The 18,967-nt window shown below is 44.7% G+C and overlaps 1 protein-coding gene across 1 annotated transcript in view; it reads right to left on the reverse strand.

Moving 5' to 3' along the window:
- DPP4 (dipeptidyl peptidase 4) overlaps positions 1-18,625 on the reverse strand; it is an 80,674-nt gene extending 62,049 nt beyond the window's left edge. Inside the window, exons 1-2 of the mRNA XM_065413784.1 lie at positions 18,535-18,625; positions 17,796-17,880 (exon numbers count right to left, since the gene is read on the reverse strand). Of these exons, the coding sequence (XP_065269856.1) occupies positions 17,796-17,880; positions 18,535-18,540 (91 nt within the window). The 5' untranslated portion in view covers positions 18,541-18,625. The remainder of the gene's footprint in view (positions 1-17,795; positions 17,881-18,534) is intronic.
- Positions 18,626-18,967: the final 342 nt, after the last annotated feature.

The following is an 18,967-nucleotide window of genomic DNA, read 5'->3' on the forward strand; positions in this document are numbered from 1 at the left end:
CTGCCCCCGTCAGCGGGGGAGCCGGCAGCCCGAGCCCCAGGGAGAGCGGGCCGGGCAGTTGGGGCCGGGAGCCCAAGCCCTGCCCCCGTCAGCGGGGGAGCCGGCAGCCCGAGCCCCAGCGCTCCGGCGGGGCTGGCAGCCCCGAGCCCCTTGAGATCGGGGCCGGGCAGTTGGGGCCGGCAGCCCAAGCCCTGCTCCCGTCAGCGGGGGAGCCAGCAGCCCGAGCTCCAGGGAGAGCGGGGCCGGGAAGTTGGGGCCGGCAGCCCGAGCCCTGACCCCGTCAGCGGGGGAGCCGGCAGCCCGAGCCCCAGGGAGAGCGGGGCCGGGCAGTTGGGGCCGGCAGCCCGAGCCCTGCCCCCGTCAGCGGGGGAGCCGGCAGCCCGACCCCCAGTGCTCCGGCGGGGATGGCAACCCCGAGCCCCTTGAGAGCGGGGCCGGGCAGTTGGGGCCGGCAGCCCGAGCCCTGCCCCTGTCAGCGGGGGAGCCGGCAGCCCGACCCCCAGCGCTCCGGCGGGGATGGCAACCCCGAGCCCCTTGAGAGCGGGGCCGGGCAGTTGGGGCCGGCAGCCCAAGCCCTGCCCCTGTCAGCGGGGGAGCCGGCAGCCCGAGCCCCAGGGAGAGCGGGGCCGGGCACTTGGGGCCGGCAGCCCGAGCCCTGCCCCCCATCAGCGGGGGAGCCGGCAGCCCGAGCCCCAGCACTCCGGCACGGATGGAAACCCCGAGCCCAAGGGAGAGCGGGGCCGGCAGCCCGAGCCCCAGTGGTCAGCGGGACCTACAGCACAAGCTCAGTGGAGCTCAGTTGACGGGGCGGTCAATGGGGTCCAGCAGCAGGAGCCCCAGGGAGTGTGGATCCAGCAGCCCAGGCCCTGGTGCGGGGCTAGTAGCCTGAGCCCTGTGGTGGGCAGGTTGGCAGCTGAGACCCCCAGACCTGCAGGTGGCAGCTTGGACTCCTGTCTTTGTCAGACAGGGGAAGTTGGCATGGAGGGCAGAGTTAGCAGGAGCAATGCTGTACGTGGGGGGTGGTCCAAGCTAATTTGTCCCTCGCAGGACACCCTCCTAGGGAGAAACCTCGTGGCGGAAGAAAAGCTGTTTGGGAGCCAAACCAGCTGGAAGCACGTTGTAGCCAGTGTAGCAGTGTTAAGGTGCCTCTGTAATTGTCATTCTCTCTGGAGTGCTGTTTTGCTTCAGTGAGACTTGAGTGAATCTTCTCATTTTCTAGTTTGTTGGTTGTTAGCAGTCTCTCTGTGTTGTTTTTATTAGAACTTTTGTACACAAGTTCAATGGATAAGTGGCTGAAAAAGGAAAGTGTAGAGACACAAGAATCAGCTAGTGTTTCCTCAAGTCCACACTGTGGAAAATCTACATCTAATGATCATGATGGTCCTGGAAAGTCACTTACAAAGAAAAGAAAATATGATGATGATTATATAAAATATGGCTTTACATGCATTGGTGATCAAGAATGTCCAAAACCACTGTGTGTGATTTGTGGTGATGTTCTAGCAAACAGCAGCCTCAAACCTTCTCTACTTCGGCGCCATTTAGAAACTAGGCATCCTGCACAACTCGACAAGCCTGTTGATTTTTTTCAAGTGAAAATTAGCTGAGAGGAAAGGTGACATTACCAGTTTTATATCCAAAGCAAGTACTGATAATGAAAATGCACTTGAAGCATCATACCGCGTGAGCTACCGAGTAGCTAAAGCATCAGAAGCCCATACCATAGCAGAGAGCTTGATTGGTCCATGTATAAAAGACATAGTTCATTGCATGCTCGGAGAAAAGGCTGCAAAAAGGATTGACATGGTACCTTTGTCCAATAATTCGTTGTCACGAAGAATTAATGACATGTCAAATAACGTAGAGACCACAATTGTACAGAGTGTGAAAAATAGTCCATATTATGCTATACAGTTGGATGAATCAACTGATGTAGCTAATCTAGCTATTTTGCTACTGTTTGTACATTATGTGAATGAAGGTCTGGTTGAAGAAGACTTGTTGTTTTGCCGACCACTGGAAGAACGTACAACTGGAGAGGATATCTTCAATCTGACTAATGCATATTTTCAAGAAAAGGAAATAGATTGGTCCCATTGCCTAGGCATTTGCACTGATGGGGCCACATCAATGACGGGGTATACTGGAGTATATATACATCAAGTATACTGGATTTGTAGCTCGAACAAAAAAGGTTGCATCAAAAGTCTCTTGGACTCATTGCAGCATCCATAGACAAGCCCTCGCAACAAAACACATGCCTGAGGGACTGAAGGAAGTGCTGGACAATGCAGTGAAAATGGTGAATTTCATAAAATCACGGCCAACAAATTCCAGAATATTTCACGTACTTTGTGAAGAAATGGGTAGTATACACGATTGTCTGTTGACCCATACTGAAGTTAGATGGCTCTCCTGGGGCAAAATCCTGGTGCGCTTGTTTGAGCTTAGAACGGAAATCCTAGTTTTTTTCAACAGCCACCCTTTCCACCTTGCCAGCTCTATGGAAAATAATGTCTGGCTCCAGAGCCTAGCTTATTTAGCAGATATTTTCTCAAGAATTAATGACCTAAATTTATCTCTTCAAGGTCTCAATATAACAGTTTTCAATGTGCAAGACCGAGTTGAATCCATGATAAAGAAGTTGCAGTTCTGGGAAAGTTGTTTGGAAAACAATCAAACTGAGTGTTTCAGTAATCTTCATGACTTCCTGGCAGAACATAAACTTCAGTTGGATCAGTGCACTAAAACCAATATAACTGCACACCTAAAAGGACTTTGCACAACATTCAGGGCTTACTTTCCAGCTATATCAGGCGATAATGACTGGATTCGCAACCCTTTTGATGATACCACTTTCTCAACACAGATATTGAACACTGAGGAAAAAGAGAAATTGATTGAGATCTCCTGTGATTACGAACTGAGAAGGAGTTTCAGAAATCTGTCATTGATCAACTTTTGGCTGAGTTTAAGAAACGAGTACCCCCTTCTGGCAGAAAAAGCTGCTGCAGTTTTGTTACCATTTTCAACAACATACTTATGCGAGAAAGTGTTTTCCTCGTATGCACATCTGAAAACGAAATACAGAAACAGACTTGATGCCGAACCAGACCTGAGACTTTATCTTTCTCCAAAGGTTCCGGACTTCAAAGAGCTATGCAGAGCAAAGCAAGCGCATCCATCACACTGAGGAAATTTAAATTTAAAACCCTGGAAATATTCATTTTTAGAAGGGGGTTCACGAGATTTCACAATTTAGAGAAAGGGGTTCGCGGGCTGTTAAAGTTTGGGAACCACTGCTCTAGGGGCTAGTCATTCACCAATGAAGTAAATGGGAGTTTTTCCATTACTAGCCCCTAGAGGGACTAGGATCATGGGATCTAGACCACCACCTCACCACTTAGCCTTTATGAGTGGATGCAGAGTTGTCCGACCTGGAAAATTACTTTAATGTAAAGTTGTTTCTGTATTCAATATGAAGCCACACATTATAATAGCAAATGCTATTAAAGTTCATATCCTTGTAAAGTGTATCATTTACTTTCTGTTAAATGGTTAACAAACCCAACTCTCATAAATGGCTCAAAGGAAACACATAGGAGCAATAAAACATCCAGTGCAGAATTTCTACTTTTGAAAAATAGTAATTAAGTCATAAAACTCTTACTGATTATAATATATAATTATAATGAAAATATATAAATATAATATAATTATATAATATATAAATATAATGGAAAATCTGATTAATATTTACTGTCTTCAATAAAGGCTAGATTTACATAGCTTATTCACTGCTCACACCACAGTATCCAAGTGCCCTAACAGTTGCAATCATTACAGAAATAGGCTGCAATATTAAAACTGAAGAGCAAAGTAAATTCTTAGAAAACAGCAAGTTTGTCATTGACTTCAGTTGCGCAAGGATTTATATATTTTCTATAGGTTTCACAGCACCAACTATTAACTAATTTTTGCAACCTCAAAGGTGACTTACAAAGGAAAAACAATAATTGGTTTATGCCTTTCCTTGCTTCTTTATGCTTTATAAAGGAAGGCTAAAACTTTGGAAGGCAGGTCTTATCTCTCCTGTTTTTCCTGAAAGGCTCGATGGATGACTGGAGACCTAGAAGGGTTGAAACCTCATCAACTGAGAAAGGAAAGTGATTTTTTCATTCTAATTGTTTAAAACTTATTGTTAATATCAGTTTAAATCAAAAACCTGAAAACACATGGGAGAAAAAGTCTTTGAAAAAAGACTCAAAACCCTTTAAACTAAGGGCTAAAAATACCTCCAACATTAACTCTGAGACCTCCTCCTCCTCCAGCAAAGGCAGAGAAGGCTAGATTTGCCAGTTCAGATTATTTTTAAGGGGACAAGAACCTCTTTGGCCCTTCTTTATACAAAATAAAGCAGCAAAAAAAGAGCACAAACCCTTTTAATAAAAAAACTATGTAGGTCATTTTAATACATGCATGGAGGTGGAATATGGAAGACGAGTGTAAGAGATTTAATGATTCTGTAATCATTTCAAATTTAATCTACTTCAAACAATAAGCATATGCATTATTATAAGCAAAGCCAAATGAATAGATTGCAACAAATAATTTACTCAGTGAATTTAGACTGGGATTTTCAATGACACCAAAGAGAACTGTGTTATACAGAAGGGAAGACTAGATGATCATAACAATCCCTTTGCCGTTAGAATGTATTGAATTAAGTGTTCAACTCCCACTGAAGTTCAGTTCTTTGGAAAAATCCCAGTCCTAGTCTCTCTCTGCTTATGGACAGTCTGTAAGCAGATCATGATTTCCTCACATTAAATGATTCCCAATTAACAGAATAAAACCTTTGAAAATTATTTTACTTTACAGATTGGTTGTGAACAGCTATCTGGATGTGATATTCAAGCGCTATTGGTTACTTGTAAATGGTCACATGTTATTCTTTTCCTCCCCTCTCAGAAGTATAATTCTTAAAAGCAGTGAGGCTTCAGGTAGCAACTAGTTTAAATTCTCTTGGAAAGGGGAAGCAATTTAAGGACAGGTAACAGATAATCAGGTTGAAAGATTTTTTCAAAAATGTTACATTTTCCTTTCTGTGACACAGGTCTTGGCTGAGGCATTATTGCTAAAAATAATAAAAATAACAATGGCTTACTTTAAGATTTGTTGGTTAGACAGAGAATTTATATTTATTTTTCCTCTCTACCCATTTAACATAGTAACTGCAAGTGCACTCCAAGCAGTAAAGTGTGAGCTCTTTTTCTAGCTCATTTGACTGCTTCTGTTCTAAGCCTCTGGCAAGTGGTTTTAGAAAACTGTCTCCCTCCTCTGTCAAATGGTGTCCCATGAAAAACATACTAACTGTCTTTACTGATCTTTAGTTTACATACCAGCAAAAAATGGAATAATCTGTGTCAGATACATTTAGGTGCCAGACAGTCATAAGAGGGAAGTCTTAACATTAATACCATTACAGCTCTATCTTCAAAACCTGGCATATTTTCCATATATGAATAGTCAAGTGAGCACACTTAAAATCCTCCTTTCACAAATTTCCATTTCACTAAAATGCTTCTGGAAAGTGAATGCAAAAATGGAGCAAACATGGCCAAGTCAATTCATTTTTAAATTTAAAAAATATAGAAACTCAGGTTTTTACTCTCCTTTTCTCCCTAGATTAATCCAGAAATAGGCAATTGTCTTCCTCTAAATTCTAGATGAATGCTTGTTCACTTCCACCCCATCCCTCCCTAAATGCAGCTCATATATTTTCTCCCCTTTGTCATCATCATTCCAGAGATATTTACAGTATCATAAAACCAGCCTCTTTTATGACACCAATCCTTAATTCAGACAACTCTTCTGGGAGTGAATGTTCTTAAAGCTTTGTGTAAACAGTCTTCACATGATGCTGATAACTAGTTTATTTTTTCAATACATGTCACCTTCTCCCAGCAGAAAACTGAGAGAGTCTGTGTAGGGGGTGAAAAGTGAAGAAAAGAGGAAACTGTGTATGAGTTCTCTCACAAACAAGCGTAAAGCATACCACAAACTAAAATATTCCACGCATTAATATTGATAAATTTATCCATTAACCTCTAGTGTCTAGGTTCACATTTCTGATGTCCCACATGTAATTCTGGCATAATTCTCAACCTTTTGTTGTTTGCCTTTTCAGCCCTTGAACACTGATCTAACCATTTTGACTAAAGGTTAAGATAATTGTATCTTCAAAAAAGTGTTTATCAGAATGGACTTTAGTTCACTTAAGTCATCGCCATGAGAACAGTATTTTTTTTTTCCATTTTTTTCTCAGGGCCCAATTCTGCCACCCTTATTCAATTCTGTAGTATGCCCCCTGAACTCAGTCATACCAAGCTTGAGCAAATGTGGTAGAATCAAACCGTCAGTAATTAAGTGTTCTCATCCTAACAGTTGTTCAGTGACATCCGTACCACTTGTATATTCTCAATTAAATACTGATAACACTGACATGATGCTTCGCTTTCAAAGATCCCAAAGCACTGTACAGATGTTGAAAACTTACTTACAATTCATAGCACAGAATCATAGCAATGTAGGATGGAAGGGACGGTGATAGGTCATCTAGTCCAGTCCCCTGCACTGAAGCAAGACTAAGTATTATCTAGTTATTTCTTGTCCTGTTTTCAGTGGATAAGGAGAACAAATTATCACTCTTCTTTATAACAACCTCTTTACTTACTTGAAGACTTATCATGTCTTCTGTCTTTTCTCCTCCAGACTAAACAAACCCAACTGTACATTATTATTGAGTCTGCAAAAAAACCTCTAAATAAATAAATTACAATGATGTGGACAGATATATGTGCATATTTATTTGTTTTTCCTAAAGTTAATTAAGTATTTTAGGAAAAACTGTCAGAGCGGCCACCAAAAAAATTGTTGTGAGAACCCCTGATCTATGCTGTATTTCCCTGGTTTGCTTATGAGAAGGTCATATGAGACAGTATCAAAAGTCTTACTAAAGTTGAGTTATATCACAGCTACTGCTGCCCCCATCCCCAAGACTTGTTGCGCTGTCAAAAAAGGATATTAGCTTGGTTTGACATGATTTGTTCTTGACAAATCCACATTGACTGTTACTTCTCACCTTATCTTCTAGATACTTACATATTGATTATTTGCTCTGTTGTCTTTCCAGGTACTAAAGTTAAGCTGACTGGTCTATAATTCCCTGGGTTGTCCTTATTCCCCCTTTCATAGATGGGCAAATATAGTCCCCTTTTCCAGTGTTCTGTGATCTCTCCTGTTCTCCACAAGGTCTCACAGATAATCACTAATGGCTCAGAGATCTCTTCAGCCAGTTCCTTAAGTATTCTAGGATGTCATTTTATCAGGTCCTGCCGATTCAAGTAATCCAGCTTGTCTAAGGCTACGTCTACACTTACAAATTTACAGCGGCACAGCTGTACCGATATAGCTGTACCGAAGGAAGAGCGCTCATGTAGCTGTGTTATGCTGACAGGAGAGAGCTCTCCCATCAACATAATAAAACCAGCTCAATGAGCGGCAGTAGCTATGTCGGTGGGAGAGCATCTCTTGACGACATAGCATTGTGCACATGAGCGCTTAGGCAGACTAAGGGGGCTATTTTTTCAAACCCCTGAACGACAACAGTTTTGCCGACATAAGTGCTAGTGTAGACATGGTCTAAGGCCTTGTCTACACCACTGAGTTTTGTCAACAGAAGTGTGTTGTGCAACATGTGCAACTGTTTTAATTAAACAATTTGGGGGCTCGTCCGGGATCCACAGAAGACTCCCCCAGACCGGAGGACCGTGGGCAATCTCCCACCAGACCCAGGGCCCATCTGAAAGGTAAGAGACCTTTTGAAATCTCTATCGTGGGTTTCTGGTGGAGGATTAGCCCGTAGGCTCAGGGTTGGGTGAGTTTCACGCTGGATCTGAACCTTTTGCTGACAGACACGCCTGATGCCCTTTTGTTCTGTCTTGTTCTGGTTGTTTTGTGTCTGTCATAGGTTCGGGGCTGGAACCCCCCAAGGTAGGGGCCACTACGGACCCCGGGGAAGTGAGTAAGGTCGATTACTCTGGTGCCACCGGAGTGGCCCTAAGGTTGGCCAGCGAAAGTTCCCGCCAGCGGTAGGTTGGCGGTGAATGCCGTAAAACTAGCTGTAGGGGCTAAAAGCCAGAAAGCGCTGCTAGCCGCCAGTAGGTGAGGGCTAGGGCCCAGCTAGGGTTGTGTGCCGGCGTTTGTAGTGAGTGAGTGTGGGTTGCAGGGTCCCTTTTCCTTGTTTCCCACCCGGAGCCTTCAGCTCCCTCCCCCACTCGGAGAGAGGGGGAGCCCCGGGAAACCGCCCGCCGACTCAGAGGCAGCAGAGTAACCGACACCGTTCTCATGAAGACGGGCCGGTACTCTGTGCTGAAGGAAGGCGTGCGGGGACCACAGTGTCTTTCTTCCCTGACCCCTTCCTGAACCGACCCTGCGACCGAGTTCCTGTCCCCGATTATCCCACTTGGAGCCTTCGGCTCCCTCCCCCGCTCGGAGAGAGGGGGAGTCCCAGGAATCCGCCCACCATCCCGGAGATACGAGGGTAGCCGACACTGTTTTCTTGAAGACGGGCTGGTGCTCTTTGTCGGAAGGGGGTGTGCGGGGACCTCACCTTTATGTCCAACCCTTCTGGTGTGAATGCTGGAATGATTGAGAGTTATGCCCTGAATGATGGTGACAGGGGGCGAAAGGGCCCACGGTAAATGTGGTGTGTCTTGTTGTACGTTTTGTCCACTGTGCTAGCTTGTCTGTTAAGTGTTTTATATTTAGCCCTTTGTGGATGCCTGTGAGTTGGGTTGTGATTGTCTGCCAGGTATCCATAATGGGGGCAGGGGGAATCTATGTGGATTCCCATGCCAGAGAAGGGCACTCCTGCCACGTACATGTACTCAAATTATGGTCCCTCAACCTGTAAATTTTTAAACAGGTGGAACTGGTACACTAGGGATAATCCTAGCCTGCAGTTCTGCCCAGACGGAACTAGGCAGGGAGCTGCTGCCCAGCCCCCACTGGCCCCAAGGGCAAGAAATATCAAGTGCCTTAAGTATCAAAAGCCCTTACATGTACCCCTCAAACAGTGTCTCCCTGTACTGAAGAAATGTTCCCCTTGCACCAATTCCCGGGCATTGGCGCTTCAGGTCAGGAGACCTTGGTGTCTGTGCATGCACCTTGGTCTCCCACAGAATTGTATAATTTAATTTAAAAAATTTCCGAAAATAAAAAAAGACCCTGTTAAATTCCAAGGAGAATTAAAAACTGTCATGCACTGATACAACCCTACCTGGGCAGACTTAAACCAACTCCTGGACGGATTCATGCCCAGGAAAACATTAAATCGCCTTTATCAGGCAGCCTGGGGGCCCATGGAGGACCCTGGCCACGACCAGGACACAATAAATAGGATTAGAAACAGGCTGTGGGAAGCAGTTCTTACAGTCTGCCCAAAGAAAGCAAATTGGGCCAAAATTAGCACCTGTAAACCAAGTAAAGGAAAGAATCTAAATGAAATTTTAGCAGCTAGCCAACACTATCACTGCCACATTGAAACTAAGTTAATGACCCTCCAGTTCCAGGACATGCAGGGACCCCGCAATAGCCGCCCATTGCAGGGGAGAGGGAAAAGGCCAAACCAAGGTCACCGTCCACCTCCCCGGGGACCCAGTGATGGCACGTGTCATTATTGCAAACAGATGGGCCATTGGACAAGGGAATGTCCCTACCGCCCTGGCCACTCCACAAGCGGTAGGGGTGGGCAACATTCTTGTGCCCCACCCCGTCTCTTCACCTCTGACCATTTCTGTCGGTCCTTTATCTAACTATCATGTTTTCCTCCTCAGTCCTTGTTCACCGGTTAACCTTTTGGGAAAAGACTTGCTGTGTAAATTAAATTGTATAATCTGCTGTACCCCAGATGGTGTGTATCTGGATGTGCCTGGTCCCACACACAATGAGGTCCTGGCAGTTTTAGGAGAAGACCGACCCCAGCCCTTCCTTGTTGCAACAGGAACTGCTGGTTAAGGTCTCTCCCTCCCTGAGGGCCTTGTGAGCTGATCATGCCAACCAGGTTGGGTGCATTGTGTCTGCCCAACCCGTTAAGATTCGCCTAAACCCAGCAAGACCCCTTCCCAAGGTGCAGCAGTATCCTCTATCAAAACAGGCCAAGGAAGAATCCAATCTGTTATTATCTTCTTAATTTAATAAGAAGTCATTATTCCTATGGTCAGTAAGTGTGACTCCCCCGTTTTATCGTGCTGTTTATGCTGTGGTTCTTCTTTCCTTTCTCGTTGTCCCTAGCCCTGTTATTTTTTTTTTTTTATAATGCACCGGTGCTGAGGGGTTATTAGCGCCTCAAGAAAAGATTGTATTAAGTCCGGACATAAAGAATGAAGGTTATTATTAAATAAGATGCATCTAGATGTAATGTGTGTATGTAAATAGGTGTATATAAATAAATAAAAGGGGGGTTAGCCAAAAAGGCCCACCCTCCTTGCTAAATTGGTAGTGAAACAATGCCTGTGCCCATGGAAAGAAATAATGCAGCAAAGAAAAAAGGATCGGGCCCAAATAAGCAGGCAACCGCAGTTTGAGGAAGTTGAAAGAAAGAAAGTGAGAAGTTAACTTTGTAGTTATTGGAGGGAATTAAGCAGTGAAACTATGTACAAATGTTAAAAGAAAATGTTATAAAAGAAAAATTCTTGGTTTCTTTGCAGCCATTCCTTTAGGAATGTCTGTAAATAATCCAGGCAAGAGGTTATATAAGTGAAATCATTTGACTATGAAAAAGTTGGTCAAATTTGCTAAAGAACACTCCTGGTGTGTACAATCTTTGTTTTAGAAGTTTAAAATAAATTGCTGTTGTTTTGGGTTTATAAAACCAAAAAATACTTTTGCCAAACAAAAGAAACTAGTATTGTTTAATTTTGGTATTTAGCATTTAATCCTTAAGGTGACTTAATGCTTTACAAGATTTAAATTGTTTTAAATAAAGACCAAAGTTGTGGCTGCAGCAGGGTAGTCAAAGCCAGCAGAATGGAAGATTTTAAATCTGTGTTGGTAACAAATAGCAAATAAAAGCTGCTATCAACTAAAAAGCTGCAAATTGTTCTTGAAGTGTTGCTGGGTACACCTTACACCCTGATCACCTTTGGCGCTCCCCAGACGGATGCGCCTCAGGTGCTCTGGCCCTATTTGCTCGCGTGCATCACCGGATGACACGCGTGAGAAAAGGGGGGGGTTGATTGCTGCAATTAAATAAGACTTTTCCTCTGTGGCCCAGCACTATTGCCAACAACATAATGTTAGGCAGGCAGTACTTTCCCCTCTTTGGGGATCTTTTCTAAATATTCAGATTGATTTTATTCAAATGTTTAAATGTTATAATTGTAAGTATGTGTTAGTTTTAGTAATGTATTTTCTTGTAAAAAGGCAGATGCCAAAACTGTTGTAAAACTTTTGCTTAAGAATTCTGTATCATAATTTGGCATACCTGGACAGATTATAAAAGAGTTATGTGCCGCTTCACAGATCCAGTATGGCCAAATGCCCTTTGAAGGCCACTCCCAATCGAAAGACCGGAACATTCATTTAATGGATGACACAATGCTCGATTATCGCCAGGCACTAATGAAATGTGTTAGGTCTTTTTATATATAGCAGCCCTGCCACTCGCTGAAACCAGGAGACTGGATCTACATAGAGGTCCATCAGTGAGGAACCACCCTGGCCCCGCGCTGGAAAGGCCCATATCAAGTCCTGTCAACTATCAACACTGTGAAGTGCCAAGAACTGACTGCCTGGACCCACGCTTCGCACTGCAAAAAGGCCCCTCCACCGTGAGATGATTCTCCGACTGATGATCAGCTGTTTCTCCTTCTGGTGCTGCTGTTTCTTCTGGACAGCAGGAGAAAAGGACAAGATAAAAAGCTGACAGACCCACTGTGCCTTTGGATCTTGCTAAGAAAACAACCTCTCCACCTGAGGACATAATAAAACCTCCAACCAAGCAAGGTGATTGTGCTAGTAACCTCTCCCTTGCTGCCTCACTGCCGGACAGCTAAGTGAACTAAGACTACGAAATCTCGAAGAATACCTTGCGGAAGCTAGCCAAAACTACCTGAAAATAAAACTTTTAATATTCCTTAGCCTCTCCTTTTTAACAAACTTAGGGTGGGGATGGGGAAGTAATATTTTTTTAAATCTTAGCCAATCAGTAGCCTTTGATTTAGCCTGTACCATACCCCTATTTATATAATTGATATTAATGCCTTTCTGCCCTTCGTAAAGGTGTTTAACCAACGGATGTGGTATAATACTTCACAAAGAAGAGATGTGTTAGCACATCGGTGGACTGTAATTAATGCCACATTAGGGACCATTAAGTTCATGCTGTTCTTATCCAGTTTTCAAATTACCTTTACATATCCAAATTGCTCTAAAGGAGCTGCCATTTGGCTAGCACAGCAAAAGACCTGGGCTTCTCCCAAAAAGAGAAGAGATTTAACTGGACACCTGTGGGATGGGGCCAATAGCGCAGCTGCAATTTGGAATATTCACAAAAGCCAACATCATAAGGAAAAATTAGGTCAATTAGAAAAAAGCCACTGGTCTTATTATTGAAACACAGCTAACGCAGGTTCAGGCTGGGGTTGGTGAATTGTATGTTATTTCCACCCTTAGTTCTATAACCCAGGAGTTGCTGATGGAGATGGTCTTAAATATCACTGGTGCTGGGAAGGCATTGCAGTGGGACTTGGTATGCTCAGAAGTTCAGGATTTCCTGAATGACCAGCTAATGGCCATTCGGAGTGATCTTGATCACCAGGCCTGGCCCACTGCCCTTACAGACACTTCAGGAGTACCATCTGATCTATGGCCATGGAGGCATACTTGGAGGTTCTCCGGGTGAAGGTGTGGATATTCACAGTGCTCCTTCCAAGCATACGGACCGGTTAGAGGGATGTGGGCTCCCACATACTGAATCCTGCCGGGTCCATGGGGAGGATGCATCTGGGATTGGGTTATTCACTGAGACATTTGGGAAATCAAGCCACCTGGTATGCCTAGCCGATTCATAGTCAGTGCTCCTGAAATAACACCCACATTGGATTGGGATAGGAAACCAATGGACACTCTGGCCATTAGAACCCCAACAGCTCCAATGCATACGTAAATTCAAGCCAGGGGAAGTTGTCACTGTCCATAACAATGTTTGTTGGGAAGGTAAGGGACTGGGAACCCTCCTGACAGGAGTCATGATCTTCCAGGTTAATAACAGCTGTGTATTTGTTAAGGCCCATATTGTACACGACACCCATTTTAACCTCACTACGACTGCAGGCAGCCATGTTATTTATTGGCCTGCGGATAAAAATTTGCAATCAACTCTCAGGTATAAAATGCCCTTTAACTGGACAACCCTGGTACCAGACCGTTTCCAAAATCAGCTTTCATTGTTACCCAAGGTCCAGAAAATTTCTGATTTATAGGGACAAATTCATATCCTTAAAAATGTATATCAGGTAGAAAAAGGTGCCTTTCAGACAGCCTATAGACTGTCTTCTTTGTGTACTAGTTGGGATTTGCTGTGTGTGGTAACCAAAATTATATGCGAACCCCATCGTTTTGTTACATTGAGTGGGCTAACAGTTGTGGGGATGTTGTTTGGTTTGGGACTGTGCCTTTGCTATTGCTGTTATGAGGAATATTGCTGTGCTTATAATTTTTTGCCAAGCCCAGTGTAAGGGAGCAAGTGGCATTGATGATTGTTAATGAAATCTATGATAACAGTTGGGATGAGAAAAAGGAAAGGGAAGAAATTAATGGACTCATGAATGTGGAAGTTTAGGCCAAAGATGGCGCCATAAAGGGGGCACCAAAGGGGGGGATTGTGGAGGAAAAAATGGTCAGGGCCTAAACTTAGTTAAACAGTCTGTATAGTATGGCCTGAAGGTAGAAAGCGGGGGGGGAGAGAAGATAGAAAAAGAAGGGTAAAGAGAAATCATAAAAGCAGAACTAACTATCGAAACTATAAAAGCAGAACTAACTACAGAAATTATAAAAGTAGAATTAACCTTTGTAACAGACTATGATTAATAGATGCCAGGTGACAGAGTAAGAAACCACAAAGGGCAAATATAAGGAAAAACAGAAAAGGCTTGCTTTGCTTTATTCCTTATATGGATGTAAAACTTTAAGGAAGTATATGTAATTTTTGTGGTTTTATCCTATATAATCTCTCGCATTTTATCTGTCAGGGAGGTTCGGCCTTGGCTGACTCCCCCATGCATGCATGTTTGATTGATCAATAAAGGAGCCTCAGGCTGTCTGATCCAAATCAACCGTGTGGTCAATTTTCCACAACAGTAGCTATCCTACTGTGCAACTGGCCGCAGGATGCTTTGGGAAGGGTCTGCAATGCCTCATGGGGCAGGTACAGTGGCACATGATGCGGTTTTCTCAATCCCATCATTCACTAGATTGCCAGCCGCTTTTCAACTGAGGTATAAGCGGGCAGAGGGGGGAAAGTGTGTGACAGGGAGTGTGGGGGAGGGAGAGACAGAGTGTGTGTTGGGGGAGTGTGTGTGTTGGGGGAGAGTGAGTGTGTTGGCATGCTGTCTAAGTTCAGACAGCAGCTGGAACCAACCAATCCTGAGGCAGGAGGAGGGGGACACCCCCACACACATCAGCCCCTGCCTCATAGAGAAGAGGAGCAGGGGGGCCTTACGGGGAAGAGGAAGAGCACAGGGTGGGGCCCCAGGGGAAAGAGGAGGAGCAGTGGGCCACAGTTCCAGCACTGGTGGCCATCCCCCCGTCTACACAGGTTCCAGCACTCCTGTGGCCCCCAAATTGGCTGAGGCATTGTCCCCTTCCACACTAGACACTGATTTTGAGTCAGTGGTGAAGGGAACGCTACACTCCCCTATTCTTCCTCCACAGGTAAAATGGCTCCAGCCAAGGCTGACGGTATTGTGGTGCTCTGCATCTACTGTAACATGGGTCTGGCCTTCAAAAGCCATGATACAGCCATATTATTATTGCAAATAGGCAGTGCTTAATTTGTAATGAAAGAGGTGCCAGGACTCAAGCAATTTTTTTACTTTCATAACTGACGTGGCAAGCCCAGAGGGGCCGGAACTTTGAACTTACTTACTTTGAACTGCTAAGCCTAGAGGTGCCAGACTCAAGCAATTTTTTTACTTTCATAACTGATGTGGCAAGCCCAGAGGAGCTGGAGCTTTGAACTTGCTTACTTATTTTGAACTGCCAAGCCTAGACAGGTCAGGGCTCAGGCCTGGCAAGCCCTGGCACAAATTAAGTTCCGCAGATAAGGATTATTTCACACACTACTAAACTATAGCCACTTTTCAGTTAAAAAGTGGCAGCAGTTTAACATCACATAGCAACTCTACACAACAATTTAGATTAGAAATAGGAGAATACTGTATCTTGTTGAATTTACGGGGAAATTTTAGGTACATAGAATTGAATTAGACAATTGGTATGTGGCCAGGACAATAGATTTCGCTCCTTACCTAAAATGGAAAAAAATCTACACTGTCTAAATAGGAAGGATTACACACAGAAGCTATTTTACAGACGTTTACTGAAGTCAACGGTGTTTTCAATTAAAAATTGGATTTGAGTGCATATAAACATTTGTACACATCTGATTACAATTTAAATAAGTGAAGACTAAATATTTTATTTTACTGCCTTATTTGAATGCACATTCTTGACACCATTTCTGAACCGATGAAAAGAACTGGCTGTGATAGAATGTTGTTATTATTGATTAATCCCAGTTCTCATTGACAAGATTCCAGCATCCCTGTCAGTCTGAAAAAGAAAATACTTTGTCCCACTTTTTTACTAGCCTCTGCAAATACTGGACCCCTGAAGGAACTGCTGGCAAGCTGCCCCAGGTACTCTGACAACCTGCTGGCAAAATGCACATGCACCTTAGAGACTATCCCAAACCAGGTTGGTCACATATTGTCACCTTCCTTTCCATCTCCCCACAATGCTTCCTACTGCTTACCTAAACATAAGTACCACATCAACCCATCTGCCAAAATCTTCCCATGTACACTTTCCTGCCAACCCACAAAATCATTTCCTGTGCTGCTTTCCCCTCCCCCCATAACTGCCTGATAGAGTTGCCCAATTTTCACTTTGAAAATCTGCTTATTTTGGATAGACAATCAGGCAGGAAAAAAACAGATAACCAACCACCAACAAAAAACAAGCATCTTACTGGAGAAAATCCTAGCAACAGAATACCTTCAAGAGTTGTACAATAAGACCCCTGATTTCTATTAATATCTAGTATTACTTTAAGAATGATTGATATAAATTGTAACCCTATATATAAATTACACTATGTTAATCTCAATTTTTGCTCCAATTCACTGCTGTATCTTCAGTTTAAACTGTGGAAAACCCAAACCTTCTTAGTATATCTAAGTGCTGGACAGGCTAGTTACTTTAAGAATACACTATAACTATTTTCGGTCAAGCCAGTATATCTGTAACCCTTTCTTGATATTTACATTACAAAAGAGATTTGCACAATGTCTACTTTACAGTGGGAACATTCTATTTCTCTCTGGTTTGTTATAAGTCTGTAATGTTGAATTCTATGCTGTTATAACTAGTAGTCATGAGAAAGTAAAAAATAAAAAAAGAAATTGATGTGTAATTGCATCCTATCAACTGGCAGCTCTTCACCAACTAAACATTGATTTAATATTGTTTTAGATCAGGGGTCGGCAACCTCTGGCACGCAGCGGGCCGGGCCAGTTTATTTACCTGCCGCATCCGCAGGTTCGGCCGATCGCGGCTCCCACTGGCTGCGGTTTGCCGCTCTAGGCCAATGGGGGCTGCGGGAAGCTGCGGCCAGCATATCCCTCGTCCCATGCCGTTTCCCGCAGCCCCCATTGGCCTGGAGCGGCGAACCGCAGCCAGTGGGAGCCGCGATCAGCCGAACCTGCAGATGTGGCAGGTAAACAAACTGGCCCGGCCCGCCAGGGTGATTCCCCTGCCGGGCCGCGTGCCAGAGGTTGCCAATCCCTGTTTTAGATTAACACCCAGGACTAGCGTCACACTTGAAAACACAAATTGACCAGAGTCCAAAAGTCTGTTTTTGATATGCCTCTGTTCCTTGATCTCTGTGACAGTGCTATTTATATGATATCATATATAAAGTTGGTTTGGTTTCCGTAATGCTCTTTTAATGCGGATGTATTTTCTTATCTCCTTCAACCTGTCACACAAGATCAACAGACTCGAATTTTACTGTTAGGGCTACAATTTTCACTCTCTAGTGACAGGAAAACAAAATGTTGCAAAGTGACACATTTTGATTATACTTTTTGGTGTTTACTTGGGAATTGAAATGGCTGATTATTTTAATTTTCAGAGGGGCTTCTCACCCCTGGAATCCAGAGAAAACTTCAAAAATGAGTTAACCTCCAGTTTCTGCCTGAATGCACATTAGTCTCACTGTCTCCAGCTTAACAATTCAGCAAGACCTTTGCTGGGAACACTTTCCAGAACTCAGTGGGTAATATTACAGTCTACTTTCTAGCTGTGGATTCATTATACCCTGCAGAAAATAAAGTCTAGCAGCTCTGGACAAATAACTCATTGGAATACTTGAGTTTTCTTCAGAGATCAGCCTAGTTTTCTCACTCACATTATCAGGGTCTCTTCAAAGACGACTATTTTAAACTTACTTTTTGTCAGTAAAGCTACAGGAACAGCTATGGCAATAACAATCACTGCAATCGCAAGCAACCCCAACAGATACTTCACTACTGTCTGGAAAACATGAAAAGAGAATACAAAGTTAGACGTGCACGATGTGTGTTAATGTGCCAGCGTGTATAAGCCAAGTGACTGTTTCAGGGCTGAGGTGGTGTGCGTACGGTACCAACGTGTATGGTTGTGCACTTCGAGTGGTTCCAGGGCACTTTATTGCACAGTGAGAATTTGGGCGTGTGTTCCCGTGCCGGCGCGTGCTGTGTGGGGGGAGTACCGCCGTATCTTTGTGGTTGAGCGCTACAAGTTTAGGATGACCAGATAGCAAGTGTGAAAAATCGGAACAGGAGGTGGGGGGTAATAGGTACCTATATAAGAAAAAGCCCCCAAAATCGGGACTGTCCCTATAAAATCGGGACATCTGGTCACCCTAGCAAGCTCTTCCTAGCATAGCAAATACGCCTTCGCATCTCCCGTGTCTGGAACAGAAACGCGCAGCCCAAGCCCCGGGTGAATTTGCTCACGTGCAAAGAATGCTGCATTCCCATTAAGCGCTGCACAGTCCAGGCTGGAACTACCCTCCTGCCCCGAGCAGACAGTCATAAGAGGGAAGTCTTAGCATTAATCCCATTACAGCTCTATCTTCAAAACCTGGCATATTTAGCTGGGGGGTGAAGCAGCCGCCAGCCTGCAGCGACACAGTTACTTACTGACCTTCATGACTGGGAGCTGCGGGAAGCGGACCCTCCCCGTGCGGGTGCGAGCGGCAGAAGGAGCGAAGCGTCTTCCTCTCTGGCACACACGGCGGACTCCCGGCTCCCCAGCACCCTAGTTAAACATTAGCGCGGCGCGAGGGCGGCGGGGGCTCAGTCCCGGGGCCGCCCCGCGCGGGACGGGACCCCTGGCTAGCTACTTGGGCAGTGAAAGGGGAGCCGCGGGGTGGGCGTGGCCGGGCTGGCAGGGCTGGGTGTGGCGGGGAGAAGCCGAGCAGCTGCCTTGGGCTGGGGCGCGGGTTCTAGCGCGGTGAAGAGGTGGGGGCGCTAGAGCGTAGGGACAACCCGGGGAGGTTCCCAGCGGTGCCAGAGGGCTGGAGACTCGGGAGGCTGGTGCCCAGTGGGGCGGGCTGGGGTGGGTGGGAGTGCGCTGG

The sequence above is a fragment of the Emys orbicularis genome, chromosome 11, assembly GCF_028017835.1.
Source record: "Emys orbicularis isolate rEmyOrb1 chromosome 11, rEmyOrb1.hap1, whole genome shotgun sequence".
Classification (NCBI taxonomy): Eukaryota; Metazoa; Chordata; order Testudines; family Emydidae; genus Emys; species Emys orbicularis.